This window comes from Dasypus novemcinctus, chromosome 4 (assembly GCF_030445035.2).
Source record: "Dasypus novemcinctus isolate mDasNov1 chromosome 4, mDasNov1.1.hap2, whole genome shotgun sequence".
NCBI lineage: Eukaryota > Metazoa > Chordata > Mammalia > Cingulata > Dasypodidae > Dasypus > Dasypus novemcinctus.
In genome coordinates this window covers 75704018-75722711 of record NC_080676.1, presented here as the reverse complement: position 1 = coordinate 75722711, position 18694 = coordinate 75704018, and the positions used below count along the sequence as shown (strand labels likewise).

Genomic DNA, 18694 nt, shown 5'->3' with positions numbered 1-18694 from the left:
GTGGCATGTTACAGGCCCTATACCTTCTCCTAGTCATCCTTTCTATTATTTCAGAGACTTGATGCCTTTCATGGTCACAAAAGTGAGAGCAGTAGCCTAAGATACGAAAGGGCTCCCCAAAGTGATCTGTAAATCAAATCCTAGACATATCTCAGCAAACTTTTTTAGTAGAAATAGATAAGCTGAATCTAAGATTTATATAAAAATTTAAAGAACCTGGAATAGCCAAGACAATCTTGAAAAAGAAAAAAAAGGAGTTACACTACCTGATTTTAAGACTAATTTTAATACTACAGTGACCAAAACAGAATGGCATTGGTTTAAGAATAGACATACATATACAATGTGTGTATACATTGGTATGTATGTATACAAAAACAGAGAGTCTAGAAGAAGACACATACATATGTAGTCAATTGATTTTTGGCAAAGCAATTCAATGAGGAAAGAAAAGGCTTCAACAAATGGTGCTGGACAACTGAATATCCATGTGGATAAGTGAGGCTTAATCCCTGTCTAACATTATACACAAATTTTAATTTGAGATGGATGAAGATAAGGGAACAGAGGGCTGATTAATAGTCTAAAGATATGACCTCAGCTAACCAGCCCAAGATTACTTTACTTCTCTGGATTTCTTCTTGCCCATTAAATGAAAGGATTTACACTTGATAATCTCTTGATGCCTTTTAGCTCCCAAACTGATTGGTCCTAAGTCAAGTATTATGATGGGAAAGGTCTCATGTAACTTTTAAAAAAAGTTTTTGCAGGTCTATTATCTGCTTTATCTCAAGTCATGAGCCTGCCTACATATTTTCATGCTTCAGATAAAGAGCAGTACATATTGTTAGAGATGTAACCAGAGAAGTCAACTGGAGTTCAGGAACAAGCCTTCACATGACATGGGAAGCATGTCTGGACTGTGAGGGTGCTCTACCTGGAACATCTTTCAGCTCCCTGAGGGTTGGTTCATCACTCAGTGAATGTCCTTCCCAAAGTCACGCCCTACATCCAAAGGAATGATGTTCCCAGACAGGGAGGCCAAGGATTGAGTTGAAGCTACTGTCCCCTGCTGCCACATCCAAGAAAGTAATCAAAGTCCATTTGAGGGAAAGTATGGGAATATGGATTTCTGTTTTAAGTTTCCTGCCCCAGTTATCAGTTCCCCTGATACTAGATTGCCTTGGGTCTCCCACTGTGACCGAACCTACCTTTCCCTCCAAGCCCCCTTCCAAATGTTTCTGCTGTTTGGTGAGGTCATTTGTGAGGACATTTAGCATGGTTTCTCAGCTTCTTTGGAACTGCTGCTGAGCATTTTTTTGGTCAATCCAAATTTGTTATCCCTCTGAAGGAAATTTGCATTTTGCAATAGAATCCTGGAGATGTCACTGCTTTATATATAAGTAAGATGAGGAGACATTTTTGCTAGAGCATTTTCCCTCAGGGGAGGAAAAAGGTGACATTTATTTACAGATCATATCCCATAGGCAACTTTCTCTTTACCTCTGCTTAAGGCTACTTACTTTGGAGCTAGTTCAGATTATTGGGCAAGCCAAGTACATTTTTTTGTTCCACCTAATTTACCAGGTTATTGTGAGGCTATAGAAATAGAGTGTGTATACACACATATATGTGTATACTTTGAAACCTCCCAAATATTAGCATCTGTTCCTGTCTTACTCTAGGTGAAATCATCACCCCCCTCCCCGCCATAACTTCAGCCTTCAGCCTTTGACAGTAAGAAAATAACTCCCAAATCCCCGTATGCTCAGTCAAAATGTGTCTCCTGAGCTCCAATCCTGTGTAGGACTGTCGGCTGAAGTTTCTCAGAAAATACCCCCCAACTGATACATTTATTGAGTCTTTTCTTCCACAATTCATTAGGTATGTAGTGTCCTGGAGAGCTTGGAACAAGAATACCGGAGAGATGAAGACTGGTGTGGTGGACGAGATAAACTGGGGCCAGCAGCAGAGATCGACCACGTCATTCCACTCATCAGCAAACATCTGGAACAAAAGGAGGCCTTTCTTAAGGTCAGAGCACATTCCACCCAAGGTCTCAGAATGCAGCCCCTGTTCTTTCATCTTTCTGTCTCCCTCTCTCCTCTCCTCTTCTCTCCCCTCCCTCCCCTCTTCTCTCTTCCATTTCTCTCTCTCTCCCCCCCCCCCCCCACTCCCTCCACTCTCTCTCATACACACGCAGCTTCACATAGGTTTTTTTGTAGTCTCTATTTTTCTAGAGCAAATATTGGCTGGTAAATTTAAAGGTTATATGTCAAACATTTATTTCTCTTTTAGCACTTTATGTTTACTGAGGTCATTAGGATACACCAATACTTCTGGTGCCATATTCGAATATCCTGACCCATTGGTGCCATCAATTGAAAAAAATCCTACTTTGACTCAGTTATGTTTGGTGTATAAAAATGTGTTTTTGAAAGATAAAAGCCTAGATAGCAAATACTATAAAAATAAAATTTAGTGTAATAACTAAGGAAATATATTTAGATGCTCTATTTATTTATCAATCTAATAAGTATCAAATGCCAATAAATGTAACCCAGTTTATCCTCCTGTATTAAAATAGAAATACCTTACTTCGGATTTTTAAAAAAATAGAGTTCAAGCTTCCCAGGGAGGAAGTGCAGTCCTGACTCAACACTGACTTTCACTGGCTTGTAAGCCTCTTGCCTCCAGCCTTTGATCTTCCTGACAGTATTCTGTGTGTGAACTTATCTAAAGTCTACATTTACTTTCACATTTCTTGTTCTTATGTTCTGCTTCCTCTCAAAAATACAAAAGAGAATTTTTATACCCTCACATGTTGCCACTGATTTTAGACAGTTCTGTAATTAACTGCCTTTTCTTCTATTTGGGATTTTCTCTACTCAGCCAGCTTTGTGTGTTCTACTGTATTCTCTTTAAAAATGGTTTCCCCCTGCCCTTTTCCCATTTATCTGGTATCTCTATCTGCATTTGATCAAACCATTATTAATCAATTCTTACTAATAATATTAAATAGAAATTGTTTTATATAAGGCTTAAGATTATTTCAAGTCTTCCTTAATCTAAATGAATTTTTAAAACCAATTTAATTGAACATATAAGGATTTTAAATATGATAGGTGTTCACAAAATAAAAAAAGAAAACCTTCTGGTATGATGCTTTCCTTGTGTGCCTAAAACCACAGGTGAGGAACTCCCTGTCATGATGGGAATTATATGCCCTGTGGATGGAAACTAGAGTTCTCTACTTGCATGCACTTAGTTGGTCCATTCTGGATTCCTTAGCTTTGGACGACTGTCTACCTATTAAATTCCTAAGCCTCTGAGTGGATGGATCCACCAGCCACCTTTCTCCCTCTGCTTTTCCCAGAATTCCCAGAACCTACTGTTGCTACTGCAAGATTTCAAATCAGCTATTTATAGGTTCGGATGCTAAGTATCAGAAGGTTTTAGAAATTGACAGTTTTGTCTAGAAGTAATTTAAGCCCAGGAAAAAAAGTGCTTTTGGGGGGAAATTCAGAAAATATATTGTCTTGAAAGGGACTAGAGATGTTAGTAGACTCAGATTCTAGATCTGACTCACTTCATGCCTCCTGTCCTTTCTGGGCCTCAGGATCCTCCAGCTGCACAACCTGGAGAATTTTGTCTCTGCCACCCATAGCTAGCATGTGCCTTAAGAGGTAGTATAATGGCTCTTATTCGTTTATGTAAACCAGCATTCCCCAAAAATAGAGTGTTTGTTAGTGTTTTAAGGTAAGAGTAGACTTCATAGACAAATAGGTTTGAAAAATGTTGCTAATTTCCACGTAGATTTGGAACGTATGGTTTATGAAATTTACTTTCTCAGGTGTAAATTAATCTAATGCTAGAGTCAGTTTATGTTCCCTGGGCTTCTACCAGTGTTCATATAAAATCAGTGGCATCAGATGGCAGAGGAAAACCAGTCAGAGAGCAAATGATAGTAATAGCTAATTAACATTCAGGTAAAGGGATGCCTGATGACTTATTTTTATCTGAGATGGAAAGGGGAGAGGCATCAGAAAGTCATCCTTTACTTGACAAAGGGAAAGCTCTGCAGGTGCACCTCCTAAGTTGGAATTGGAGTGTCCGTAAACCAGAAATGATCCCTTGAGCTCCTCTCACCCAGAGTTCCAGGATCCTCATCACAGTCAAGTCCTCGAGCCTCCTCTGAAGGTGGAAGGGGGGAGGGCACCCATTTTCCATGCCTTGGGTTCCATGGGTGGGCTGGGAACGGGGCCTCACACCCTTGTCTCTCTCAGGCCTGCACCCTGGCGCGGCGGAATGCTGAGGTGTTTCTCAAGTACATCCACAGGAACAACGTTAGCATGCCCAGTGTCGCCAGCCACACACGGGGGCCTGAGCAGCAAGTGAAAGGTCAGTGAGACCTGCCGGGTCACTGCAGCATGGACCAAGGGCCAATGCTCCCTGAAACACTCTGTTCCCAGTCTTTACGTGCACTCGCATTTCCTGACTCTTCTCCTTAGAGAAGGTTTAATGTTGAATGGGGTGGGCGGTGGTGATTCATGGTCAGTTTTTAAATGTGTCAAGATTTGGAATGAAAAAAAGAGGATAAAACTTCCCCAAAATGTGTTCATTTATTTTAGAGTCTAAGGCAGTTCTGTCTAATAGAATTTTCTGAGATAATGGAAATGTTCTTTCTCTATACTGTGCGATAAAGGAACCACTTGTAACATGGCTCTCTAGCATTTAAAATGTGGTTGGTGCAACTGAGGAACTAAATTTTAAATTTTATTTAATATTAAATGATTTGAATGTAAATAGTAATATGTGGCTAGCGGCTAACACATTGAACAGCCCAAGACTAGGGTACTTCATAGCCTGGGAAAGAAATGTGGACAGCCAGTCATAAAACCAAGTTTTAATGCTGGCTTTGTCACTAAATATTTTAAAACTTCAATTTTCTTATTTCAAAATGAGGGAGGTTATCTAAATGCAAACTCTGGTCCCAAACCAGGAGCATCGACATCATTTGGGAGCTTGTAAGAAACACAGAATCTCAAACCATCCATCCTACTGAGTCAACCTGCATTTTGGCAAGACTCCTCCCCCACAGCTGGGTGATTTGTGTGCACATAACTTTAGATAAGTACTACTCTGTATGATCTTAAACCTTTCAGAATTCTATAAAATCTATGAATGTATGAAAAAAACAATTAACTTTAAAAATTGCTCATTATCTGACTACATTAGGTTTAAATTGTCCTGGGTATCACTTAATCTGAACTTGCAGAAATTAGCCTCTGCATAGGTGGGTTTAGCAAATGTCCTTTTGACAAAGCAGTGAAGCACAAGCCCAGAGACTTAGACAAGTGAAGGAGCCTCAGCTGTTACTTGAAGGGGTGCGGGGCAGACTTGGGGACACAGTGGTGGCTGTGGAGGGTCCGTGGACAGAGCTGGGGTGGGGGCAGGGTGCTCCACTGGTCTGCTTTGGGAAAGGCTTTCCTCCCTGCTCACAAAGCTCAGGAGTTGGGAAAATCAGAGGCCGCCTGAGAGAATTAAATTTAGGAATCTAAGTTCCCTACAGAATGGAGGAAAGTTGAGTTCCTTTCCCAGATGTGCTTTTCTGTTTGCAGTTGAGGGGCCTGTGGGTGGCTAGCATTCTGCCACCCTCTTCTTCCAGCCCATGTGAAAGCTTATGTTGTGACCTCCAAATGTCGGTGATGGCTTGGGTGAGGCCATCTGCCTGCTGAGAGGCACACTACCAGCTCCTCCTCATGTGCTGAAGAATGGCAGGCACCTGGCAAGCAGGATATGCTTGTGTCTTGTTGGGGGCAAGGGCAGATTGTGGACTATATGAACCTTGCAAGAAGGGGGAAAACAAAATCTAAACTCTTCAGAATTTTTGCCTGATCTGGAGTGATCAGTCCCAATAGAGGAGCTGCAACGAGAATAGCTCTGACTAGGGGATGTAAAGTGTAAAGGAAACAAGTTCTCACTCTATCCTTCTCCAGCTGAAGCATCCACCTGAGCAAGCTACTTTCCCCCTGCTGTCTGGACCCAAAGCCAGTGCCACATATTTTAGGTTTTGGTTATAGAGCACTATTGCTACGTAACGAACAGCCAAGAAAGGCATCTTCATATAACCTGAAGCATTTCTTTTTCAAGTGTCTGCGGGTTGGCTGGGGTCGGCTATCTGGGCTGGGCTCCTTTGCTGCAGGTTGGGCTCCACCTGTATTCATTTGGGGACCTGGGTTGAAGGGGCAGCAGTTACATGGGGGGAATTCTCATAGTGGTGATGGCAAGGCACAAGGGGCAAGCCAAGAGCAGAAGCACATTTCACTTCCCTGCTTGCTTTATGCCTGTCGATATGCATTTGCCAAAGCAAGTCACATGGCCAAGCCAGGGAGTAGAGAAAAACACTTCACCTCTTTGAGGAGGAAATGAAAAGTTATATGATACCGGCATAGAAATAGCAGGTGAAAAATTGAGGCAGACAAAAGCTGTCAGCTTGATGGAGAGAAATAGAATCTATCCTTAGAAAGCCAGACCTCCAGAGAGGGATAGGGAAAGTATATAAAATCAACAAAAATTTCTAAGTACAAGCATTAAAATTTGGATTGTGCCATCTCCGTAAAGCAAAGAATTTCCACCCTAGTAACGTCGTACATGAAGGTGGCTAAGAACTCAGGGCCGAGATAAAAAAGATCTATTTAAATCCTGGTTCCACCACTTCCTATCTAAATGACCCTAAGCAAGTTACCCATACCCTCTAAGCCTCAGTTTCCTAATCTGCAAATTGGGAATAATAATCGTATATACGTCGTGAGATAGTGTGAAAATATGTACCTCTCACACAGTGAGTGCTTAATATGAATTATACATATCATCATTAATATTTAATATAGTTAGCATGAAGCATGAGGCATGTATAATACAAGATAAATTTGATTGCTTCACGCATGGAACAGACTATTAAACACTTAAGAAAAATAACCATGCACCTAGCTGTTCTGAGAACAGCAGAAGGAGAAGTAGGGAAGGAAATAACCTGGACAGAATTTCTACCATGTCTGACTTGTGCTACTATGTGCCTTGAAGATACACTCTCATTTAACATCATTAGAGTGAATGTGAGAACAGCTTTCAGCTTTTTTATTGATTCAGTTCAAGACAACATGGAAGTTTGGACTTAGAGGTGACCTGTAGTCATGAATCTAATACATCTTTCCTGTGTCCACAATTTAGAACTGTTTTAATTGGCGCTGTGCCGTTAAGGTTATCCATGTAATAACACCAATCTCCATTCCACTCTTCATGTCCTGCCACTCTCATAGCAACTCTTTCAGAATTACTGAGATGCCTTTGAAAGTTCATTCACTCTTATTAGAACCTAGAGGTCAACTGAGTTAGTTGATATTTTAGGAACTGATGTTCCCAAGGTCTCTTATTATCAAGGAGTAACTTCAATGTGAAGAGAATCAGGGTCACCTTAAGTCATTGGTGGTACAGTTTTCCCTCCTCAATTGATGGACTCCTTATCAATACATTCTCTCCCCAGTCTCCCTGATTTTGCTCCCTTCTGGGAAATTCTCTCTATACCAAGCTTTTGCTCCTTGACTTCTAATGCCTAGACTAGTCTGACAGGGAAACTTTGAAGGTCACAATTATCTGGCACCTGGGACATGGAGCTAAAGTAGTTGGTTGGGTTTGTTCAGAGCTTTCCTGTGACTGGCCATCATCTTGTCTGCCCCACAGCCATCTTGAGTGAGCTCTTGCAGAGGGAGAATCGTGTCCTGCACTTCTGGACCTTGAAGAAGCGGAGATTAGACCAGTGCCAGCAGTATGTGGTGTTTGAGCGCAGCGCTAAGCAGGTATGTCCAAAGCTTTTCCTAGCCTTGCCTCAGCTCTGTGTAGTGTACAGAAGCCCAGGTGACCAAAGCCTGGGACAGTCCAGAAGAGGGCCACAGCAGCAGGAAGAGTGGAGAAGAGAGGTGGGGACGAAGACAGGAAAGAGAACAGGCTGTCACTTACCAGTCACTTACCAGTTACCAAGCACTCTCTTCAAGTGAGGACATTCTGAGGGCAGGTTGCCCCTAACTCAAGGATGGTACTGTGCCTGACTTAGTCTGATGGAGGAGATATTCTTTGCTGGTGGAATGTTACAAGTCTATGAGACAAGAGCTCATTCAAAAAATCCACTCAGAGCTACATGTGAATTAAATCATGTCAGTATTTCCTGGGACCTTCCCAGAAACCTTCACTGTAGCATTACATATGTCCCAACTGACAGCCGGCTTTGGGGGGGACTGGGTGTATTGTTTCCTTTGGTAGGCACTGGACTGGATCCAAGAAACAGGTGAATATTACCTCTCAACACATACCTCCACCGGAGAGACTACAGAAGAGACCCAGGAACTGCTGAAGGAGTATGGGGAATTCAGGGTGCCTGCCAAGGTAGGAAGCAGCCCAAACTCCTCCCCATGTTCACCCCCCACTCTCCATTCTGGCCAATTCCATATTACAGAAGGGAGAGCTGCCTCTCTGTATGCAGAAATGCTTGGCCTCAGTGGCAAGGGGGAACATATGTTAAGGATCTTCTCTTTAAAACCTAAATCACCCAAAGAATCTTGGCTGCTGTGTACAGTACCTGCATGCAGGAAGCCAACTCCTATACACTGCATTTCCAAATACTCATATTTGAACCCCAGGTTCTAGAACCTTCTATATTCTTGCAGACCAAATAAAGTAAATAATATATTCCTGCAAAAGTGCATGGGCATGTGTGAGCATCTGCATAGACCCATGTATTCCTGAAATTTGAATGGCTTGGTAAGTCCCTTATAGGAGGGCCAGTGACTATGGGTGGGGGAACAGAGCAAGTGATTTCCTTATTTCCTGCGCTGACTACATTTACTTGGCCTCAGACCTGCTAATGAGCCAGGATGTGATCTCTGAGGAGCAAGCCATGCACCTGTACATGTGCACACACACCATCACACCCCATTCACACTGAGGGGGGAATGCTCTAATGAGAGGGTATCTGATTTTCCTGTTTTTACTCCATCCTACCCAGAGTCCCCTTGGACACTATAGTGAATGTTTCTCTAGTTTGGTGTAGCAAAATGTAGTCCTTAGCTTCATTCCTGAGCTAATATTTCCAAAGTGGTTATCCACTTTGTGAATCCTATATTATAAACTCTTGATGTTGAAGAGCCTTTTCCTGCATCCTTATGAGTTTTCAGGCCTTTCCACTGAATGTCAACAGCTGTGAGTTCAGATAAAAGACTCATTTCAAAACCAGCTAGAGAAATCAGTAGTGCACAGGTGGAAGGTGCACAACACCCTGTCCAATATCAAATGAAAATGGCTTTTGAATTAACCAGTTTTGGTGTATCTGCCCCTCTCCAACTAGTGTCAATAAAGAAGCCTTAGCAGATTGAATAGTATCAAGTTCATGGTGTTCTTACCCACACAGAATAGACCACAGCGGACACTCTGGACTTCTTAGGGTCAGAATCTGTACATGACCAAAGCAGAAATACTGAGAATTACTCAGTGAATTTAATTCATCCTTCATATCTTTCTCCTCTTATTCATTCACATTACCACTCTAAGCTGTAATTGTTTCCTAATTGGGTTCCATGCTTTTGGCCTCTCCTTCCTTCCAGTCCATCCTGCTTCTTATTGCTGTTCATCTTAAAACACTGCTTTGATCATATTATCTCCTGGCTCAAGACCCTTAAAGATTTGCGAATGCCTTTGCTAATGCTTAACCTCTTCTACCACTGTATCACCCTACCTCCCAAACTTTATCTTCAGTTGTTCTTGTGTGCAAATTTTATGTTCCAGCTGAATGGGTTTATTTTCTCACCCTCTGAGAGATAGATTGTATTAATCAACCAAAGGGGTGCTGATGCAAACTACCAGAAATCTGTTGGCTTTTATAAAAGGTGTTTATTTGGAGTAAAAACTTAGTTGCTTGGCCCTAAAAAGTCCAGCTTGAGGCATCATAAGAGCCTTCTTTCTTCCTCTTAAGGCTCTGTGGGCCCAGCTTCTCCTGATCTCAGCTGTAGGCTGGTATCCGGCTAGTCTCGCAGGGCTTCTCATCTCAGTCTGGCATATGGCTCATTTCTTTCCAGTCTTCTCAGCTGCTCAGCTGCTCTGTTCTCTTCCGCTGCAAACTATCAGGCAAATGGCTCATCTCTCTCCGGGCCCCCAGGATCAAACATGACAGAGCTCTCTCCTCTTCTATGTGTCTTCTTGAGTGAGTGTCCATTTATATCAGCCCAAGGGGACGGGGACTCAACCTGAGTCATGCCCTGCTGACATGGTCAAATCACAGTCCTAAACTTGTTATCAAGTAAAATTTAAAACCTTTGAATTTAACACAAGCAAAGGGTATCACACCCAGAGGAACAGACCTGTTTACAAACATAATTTTTCTCTTTTTGGGGGATTCATAAATAATATCAAACTGCCACATAGATCATATGTGGTCTTGCCTCTTTGGCTATGTTATTCCTCTGCCTGGAATATCCTTCTTTTCCTTTCAGTTTTTGTGCTTTAAAAGGAGCCCCTCTTTTCACTTCAGTGCTTTCTCCTCCATGATCCTGCCTATGTGCCAGAAAACCTTGTGGCCCATCCCTGCTATATATTCCTTGTTATCTGTATAAACCTTAAGTACCTGGCATGGATTGTCCTGTTCTCCAGTAATCTGTGTGATACATTATCCCCTATAAGAGCCAGCAAGGTCCAGAAGAACAAGAACACGCTGTATTCATCCTAGAGACCCCAGATTGCCTGACTGTATCTTATCCATTGAAGGGCGGCAGCAGACATTTATGAACATAAGGATAAAGGAAGTTGGCACAGATTTTAGCACCCCTACCACTAATTTATATTTAATATGATTCTTTTACTTTGGTTCTCTTATCTTCTCTCTCCCTATCAACAATTTCTGTTCACGGCTATCGTTCTTCCATCATTTGAGGTTCTAAATCTCAGGGCTATGGTTATCAAAATAGCTACAGTATGACAAATGCAGCTGAGGAGCTTATGATGAAAAGCAACAGTCTCCTGCCCCACCCCAGTCCTCCTTTCAGAGGCAAACCTCTTTTAATCAATGTTCTTTGGTTTTAATCTTTTTAACCAATAAAAAGAATTTGAAGTAAAAACCAAATTGACTTTGAACCATAAGGAAGTAAATAAATACAGTGGTCCTCATGATTGAACAGAGCGATGGAGTATGTTGAATTTTTATACTCTATCTCCAAGGAACACACCAACTATAAAAATATTTTCTATATATAAATCCACAAATGTAAAAATAAAAATAAGATAAAGAGAATTTAACTGAAGATAAGAGAAACAAATTTTCTTTTTGCAGTGTGCTATATAGACAATTCAATTAGAAGTATACAAATGATATTTTTCTATTGTGGATTTCAGAATTTATAAGGGGTCAAGGTACATAGTGATAAGGAAGCCTTAATTATCTTGACATCTGGAGCAACTCCATTTTTTCTAAAAGCAAATCTTTTTTCTTTAAAGTATCTTTTGTTTTGTTTTTTGCAATTCAGTATTTTTTAGTATATTCACCAGGTTGTACAACCATCTCCACTATCTAATTCCAGAATATTCTTATCACCCCATAAAGAAACCCTGTACCCACTTGTAGTCACTCCCCGTTTCCTTTTTCCCCCAATCCCTGGCCACTGCTAATCTACTTTCTGTCTCAACAGATTTGCCTGTTTTGGAATCATACAATATGTGCCCTTTTGTAACTCTTTTCAAAGTTTAACTGCATTGTGTATGTATTGTTACTTCATTCTTTTTTAGGGATGAATAATAGTCCATTGTGTGTGTGTGTTTATATATATGTACAGACACCCATACATACATATGTATCACATTGTGTTCATTCATAGGTTGGTGAACATCTGGATTGTTTCCAGTCTGTGGTTATTATGAATGTTTCTATGATATTTGCTTACACGTTTTGGTGTGAACATGTTTACAGTTCTCTTAGGCATGTGCCTTAGAATGGAAGGGATGGGATATATGGTATCCCCATATTTAACTTTTTTAGGAACCTCCAAAGTATTTTCCACAGAAGCTAAGCCATTTTATATTCCCAGCAATGTATGAGGGTTTAATTCCTCCACATCCTCATCAACACTTGTTATTGCCTGTCTTTTTTATTACAGCCATCCTAGTGGGGTTAAAGTGGTATCTCACTGTGGTTTGATTTGAATTTCCCTAATGACTAATGATGTTGAGAAAACATTTTTTAAAAACTGGTAAATTTATCTCTGAAAGTGAAAGAAGTTATGAGGTAAATGGCTTCATTCTTCTAGAGCAAAGAGAATTAAGTGGTGATAAAACTGATGAGAGCCTTATCTGAAATAAGTAATGTCTTCTTGAAATTCTGATAACAAAGAAAGAGAATGTGGGGGTTGTCAGAGGTGTACTGTAGACTGAAAAAAGTAGAATATAAAAATATTCAGATAAACAATGGGCATGATTCTGTTTTTGAGACTCTTAGGAGCTTCACATGTGGTAGAAATTTTGAAAGGTTTAGTTCTTCGTACATAATGAAAAACTATCTCCCTGTGGAATTAATATGAAGTGGTATCTCAATAAACCTGTGCTGACACCAAAATGACTTTTAGAAAGCTTTATTGTGAGTAAGGCTCACAATAGATAATTAGGGGAAGATGATATAATATTAACTGATATTGAAAGAGAGAGAAAAAAAGAGTGAGGAAAAATAAAATTACTGAGCCCTCTTTCACTTCTGTTTTTCGAGCAGATAAAATAAAAATCAAAATGGAAAGTACAGAATATACATCAGGGGAGATATGAAGCCTGAGATAAATGAAGTTTCACTTCCAAATTTCCCAGCCCAGATGAATTAATCCCCAAAGAGCCTTTTGTGTCCACATGATCATATGCATGTTTCTGAACCTAGAATTCAAGAACCTCTCTAGTCTGACTCCCCACCCCCCCGGCCCCCACTATCAGTCTATAGAAGTTTCTCTCTTTTGGTGGCAAGATTAAAATTTTAAACTGGCTTACATTTTGATGGGAAGAGGATCTGGCATGCTTATATGTGGCAATAAAGAAAATAGGAGTTCCAACTATGTGGCCAACCTCCCACATACCCAGAAAAGGCTGAGTGACTCAGCCTTATAGAAAGAACAAAAAATGTGGCACAGTCTCACCTCTGGAAATGAGAACTGCATGGCACCCAAGACCAGGAGCAGCTCCAGCAGCCACGCTACCTGGTCATCTCCCCAGAGCAGGGGGTCAAGAATCTGTAGTAGTCCACCATTACTATGACTCAGCTTCATTTTCCTTCTCTCTGCATTCTGTGTATTTATTTCTATTCTCTAACCAACTACCCAATTTCCTGCCTCTGCACTTCAAATTTGAAGAGAAACAACCTCATATGGCCCAGTTTATTTCCACTTTCCCTATTTAGATAGAACTTTTAGGCCACCATACCTCAGAGGTCACAGGCTGCATATTGCTGGGCTGCCCTAGTAGGTCACAACTCATTGGCTGTGGCCATACATGTGGCAGTCAACATGGTGCCAACATAACCACCCACATGTAAGAAGCCACACTGGAGAGCTCTCAGCAGAGACCAGAGGCATGGTTGGTGTCACAGTGGGCCTATCCAGTTCGTGGGTCAAATGTATCATATATCTACTCCTTCACAGTGTAAGCCTTCAACTCTTACTGGTGTAGCTTCATTCACCTCCAAATATAAGGCATACTTATTCATCATTCACTCGCCCGTTCAATATTTAGAGTATGCCTACCATTTGCTAGATACTGGAGATACACAAATGAATAATATGTAATACCTATCTTTTAGGAATGATGGTCCAATGAAGGAGACATAACTCAATGTGATAAAGAGAAGTATTTTATGATACAGTAGGGACAAGGGAAAGTTAGTGGATGAGCAGGAGCAGGAGGGGCACGTGAGGTTCAACACGCAGCTGTACAGAGTCATGGAGAGCAGTGAGCCGGGCCGCAGTTGCAGAGGCTGGAGGGGCCTATGAGGACCAGCTTGTCTGCACTGCTCCTTTCACTGTCTGTTTGCTCCCCCAGGCTCCATGCATACCAGGGATACTCTTGGTCATAAACCATTCTCCCTGCTGACTCTGAATCACAGTTTTGATGCCTCAGAATATAATTTCCTCTATAGCGCAGCTCCAGTAGGGCTATGGCCACCAGCTGACGGTAAAAACCCACATCGCACAGGTGAAACCTTCAGCTTACAGGTGAAGTCACCTTTCTAAGAGCAGAGACTAAATGCCTATTTCCAAGCCTTTTACATAAAAAAAATGAATTTCTTGATTATATCTGAAAGGTTATTGTTTTAAGTAAATAGCAAACCTAAGAAAATCTTTTCAAGGAAAAAAAAATCTAAATGCAATAAAATAAAAGTCCTTAGGAACCTACATAGATATTCTTCCTTAACTGATTCCCAGTGCTTTATTTTTTGCCTTTTCACTTATTAAGCCAATTCACAACTGAGGAGTGGTTTTTTTCTATCATCATATCCAACCCCTTTGCAGCACAGCAAAGCTCTTCTGGCCCCTTGTCTCCCAGCCTTGCCCATCAGCCCAGTGTCTTAGACACAGGAGGCTCCGGTTTGTTGAATGAACTGCTCAAGAGCTGGAGACTCTGAGTCGAACCCCCACCCCCACCCCTGCTGTAAGGGCTCTTGTGAGGGGGACTATAAATGAACCAGGAAAGGTGAGAGGGGTGGGGGAAATAAAGAACGGTCCCTCTGTCTTCTCTACTATTGCTCTAGTGATTTTCTACCTCAGATTCCCTCAGTTATCTAGATGGTAAACATGGTCCAAACCTTGAACCTACCTTTCCTCAGTCCAAAAGATTATTTTTCATCTCAGAACATTATTTAAAAATGCTTTCCTCTCCCTCAAAATCTATTTATCAGATTTGCCTGATGGATTTTGGAGTTTTGAAATTCAAAGATGAACAAATGTTTACTTGTTTCAGCACCACTTCTGTTCTCATATCTTACTCTATTAAGATCCACCTCCAATGTGAAATCTTTCCTATCCATGCCAGCCCACCTTCATTTTTTTTCCATTTAAAAATTCCTGCAGTGTTAACAATACACTTCTCATTTTGACACTCAATTACATAATGCCTTGAGTTATTTATTCTGTGAAAATCTTGTCCCCTCTAGAGATTATAAACAGTTTGGGTGAAATGAGCATATTTTTTCTTCTTCTGTAACCCCCCCACAAGCTTGTCCCCAGAGCCTCTGCACAGTGCTATGGATAGAGTAGGTGTTGAACAAACTGTTGCTAGAAATAAAATTAGCCCAATACACGTCAGAGCTCTACCCTAGTTAGTCCAGTAATAGATACTAGTTTTGTTAACCCTTTCTCCCTCTCTCTAATGGAAACTAAAGACAAGATCCTGGTGATGAAAGAGCCAGAGCTTACTCTTAAGTCTGTATTTCTTTAGCTCCTGTCATATGCCAACTTACATAACATTTAGAAAACCTACCCTCAGGCCAGTGTAATGAAGAGAGAGAACTAGGAACTAAATTCAGAGGCAAACCAGCTCTGCCACTTACTGGAGATATGAACTTGGACAAGCCCTAAGCCTCAATCTAAACCTCAGTTTTCTCATCCAGGATTAAAAAAGGCCCTTACCACTCATTCCACCTATCTTGAAGGGATGTTTGACGATTCAGATGAGCCTCAGATGTAACATTAACGTGCTCTGTAAATTGTTTAAGTACTATATTAATGTAAGAGATTTTTATTTGCATCATATCAAAGTAGTAGTAGTAATAATAGCAGCTGACATTTATTGAGTCCTTTCTGTGTTCCTGCCACTGTTCTAAGCATTCTACCTCATTAACTCATTCACAATGCAAGTACTTTATGATCCTGGTTTTGCAAAAAGGAACTGAGGCACAGACAGTTAAAGTAATTTGCTCAAGGTCTCCCAGTCAGTAAGTGACAGAGCTAGGATACAAACCCAGGTAGTCTGGCCATGAGGTACCCATGACAGCTGTGAAAGGGGAAGGGGGCTTGGGATGAAGGGCCATGAACATAAATGTAATCCAGTAACTTAAGACCATCTTTTGGGGCAGCAAACGAAGGAGAAAGTCAAGCTTCTGATTCAACTGGCAGATAGCTTTGTGGAAAAAGGCCATATTCATGCCACGGAGATCAGAAAATGGGTGACCACGGTGGATAAGCACTACAGAGACTTCTCACTGAGGATGGGGAAGTACCGGTACTCCCTGGAGAAAGCCCTAGGAGTTAACACAGAGGTATGTATGGGTCCTGCTCAGGCTGAATGGGCTCGCTTCTCATCTCCCTCAGCACTTCTGCCCTAATTGCCAAAGAAGAAAACACTCTCTGCCTGAGCCTTGCCCAGGGCTTCCAGAGCAGTCCTTCTAGGCTGTTTATCCCTAAAGCCCTCGCCTTGTGTGGTTTTTCTAGTGGAGGGGATGAGTCTTGCTTAGCCATTCACCTCCAGCGCCCTGTGACTAGTGCTATACATGTTGTAAAAATGACTGACCAGAGGTGGGGCCTATGGCTACAGAACAGAGCTTTCCTCTGTGCAAAGTCAACTGTTTGAGGACTAAACCCTTTATCTTGGCTTCATCAGTATCATAATCCACCCAGTCATGTTAACTAGCAAACGATTAGTCCCAAGTATGGATAATAGTGCTCTTTCTAGGATATGGGATGCAATTTGTGCAAAGGGTATTTGACATTTCAACCTAAAAAGAGGTACCATTTGCCAAGAAGCAAGGCAAGAGTGACTTTTAATCTCTTCTTTATAATAGGGGTCAGTAACCTATGAATTAGGAGCTAAATACAGCCTAGCAATTTAATGCCAAGAGTTCTCATTCTTACATCTTTAGGTTCATGCTCTGAAGCAAGGAGCTTAGAGAGGATGGTCAAACCACTAAAAGTTAAGGCAGTTAATGGCTCCTGCTGGCTTTAATCTGTGAGGTTTTCTAGAGGTTTCTGTCACATATAAAGACCAAATGGTGATTGAAATGGGCAGGGATAAGCAATTAGAAAACTCAATGATTGTTCTAGAATTTAGCTTTCTATTTCCAAGGGAAATTTCTTGTTTAAACAGAAATAATTGCCTTGATTATTTTCCCTTGACAAATGAAATTTTCTATGTCTTTATGTTTTTGTTTCACTTCTATTTTAATGGTTAAGAATCAATCTTGGACAAATTTGTGGGTGTGTTTAGATTTAATCAGCATTGGAGGCCTTGGGGAAAAAGATACATAATTATCAAATGTGCTTATTGTTTTTTCCTGCTGTGGATAGTAGCCTTGAACATTTGACCCTTATGTTTTACATGCCTTTCTTATTTGAAAAGAAAATTTGTCCCATGCAGAAGAGAGCTTGTGGGTGGCAGTTGGTGGGGCTGCCCCATTTTCTCATCCTTCTCCATGGTATCTTTCCTCTGTTTTTCCCTCTTACCACCTTCCCTAACTCTGCTGAGTTGCTTTCCCAAAGCATCCCAAAAGTGACCTTTATAATCCCTCTGTCTGTAGGATAACAAGGACCTGGAGCTGGACATCATTCCAGCAAGCCTTTCAGATCGTGAGGTCAAGCTACGGGACGCCAACCATGAAGTCAATGAAGAGAAGCGGAAGTCAGCCCGGAAGAAAGAGTATGTGTTGGGGAGCTTCTGCCCCGACTAGCCGACGCCTCATGCCTGTTTTGCTTTCACTGCCACCCATGCCTTTAGACAGCTTAATGCGTCATCACCACCTATGGAGATTGGAATGGACAGAGTTGATGCTCCTGTTGAACAGATGGGTCCTCTCTGAAGACTTTTCAGTCTCTTCACTTAGTTCTCTTCAGTTATCCATTAACTTTCCAGAGATCATCAACTTCACATCACATTCTCAAAACCAAATATTTTTTTCTCCCTCTCCAAATTTAGTTCTGCATTCTAGTTTCCTAATTCCCATCAGTAATGCTACCATCCTTCTTGTTTCCCAACCTTGCAATTAGGAAATAAGCTCCAACTCATCCCTTCACCCCTATTTCAAATCAGTCACCAATTCTTACCAATTCTTTCTTAAAAGTTTCTCTTGTCTCTGCAATTTTCCCCCAGTCCCACTATCTTCTGTTTTGGGCCCTCATTACCAACTCTCTGGATTGTTTCAAAAATTTCTCCCAGCCTTCCTGCTCCAGTCCCTGCCCAGTTCACCTGCACAGTGATGCCAGGTGTTCCTTTCTAAAGTACCATGTAATTATTGCTAATACCAATACTGTTCCTACCAGCACCTCCCAAATGTTTTTTTAAGTACTAAACATGATATAAAGTGCTTCACACATATTTTCTCATTTTATCTTCCCATCATTTCTCTCAGGTACCTATGTTATTCTCATTTTAAAGATGAGAAGTAAGACTTAGAAAAGTTGAACGACCTGCCCCAAACCACACAGATTGTAAATAATGGAGCCAGAATTCAAACCCAGCTCTGTCTGCTCTTCACCACTATACATACTATGACTCCTTTCCATTATATCTCTTACCTGCTCCAAATTTTAAATGACTTCATACTTCCCCAGGATAAAGGTCAAATTCCTCTAGCCAGTGTCATTTTGTTTCACATCTACCAATCTTATTTCAAAGTAATTTCCAGTTCAAATGGCAC

General features: G+C 41.2%; 1 protein-coding gene across 1 annotated transcript in view; it reads left to right on the top strand.

Annotated features, from left to right (window-relative positions):
- Positions 1-18694, top strand: part of KALRN (kalirin RhoGEF kinase) — a 775504-nt gene that overhangs the window by 473766 nt on the left and 283044 nt on the right. Inside the window, 6 exon segments of the mRNA XM_058295672.2 lie at positions 1885-2034; positions 4287-4401; positions 7744-7859; positions 8320-8442; positions 16142-16324; positions 17579-17697. Of these exon segments, the coding sequence (XP_058151655.1) occupies positions 1885-2034; positions 4287-4401; positions 7744-7859; positions 8320-8442; positions 16142-16324; positions 17579-17697 (806 nt within the window).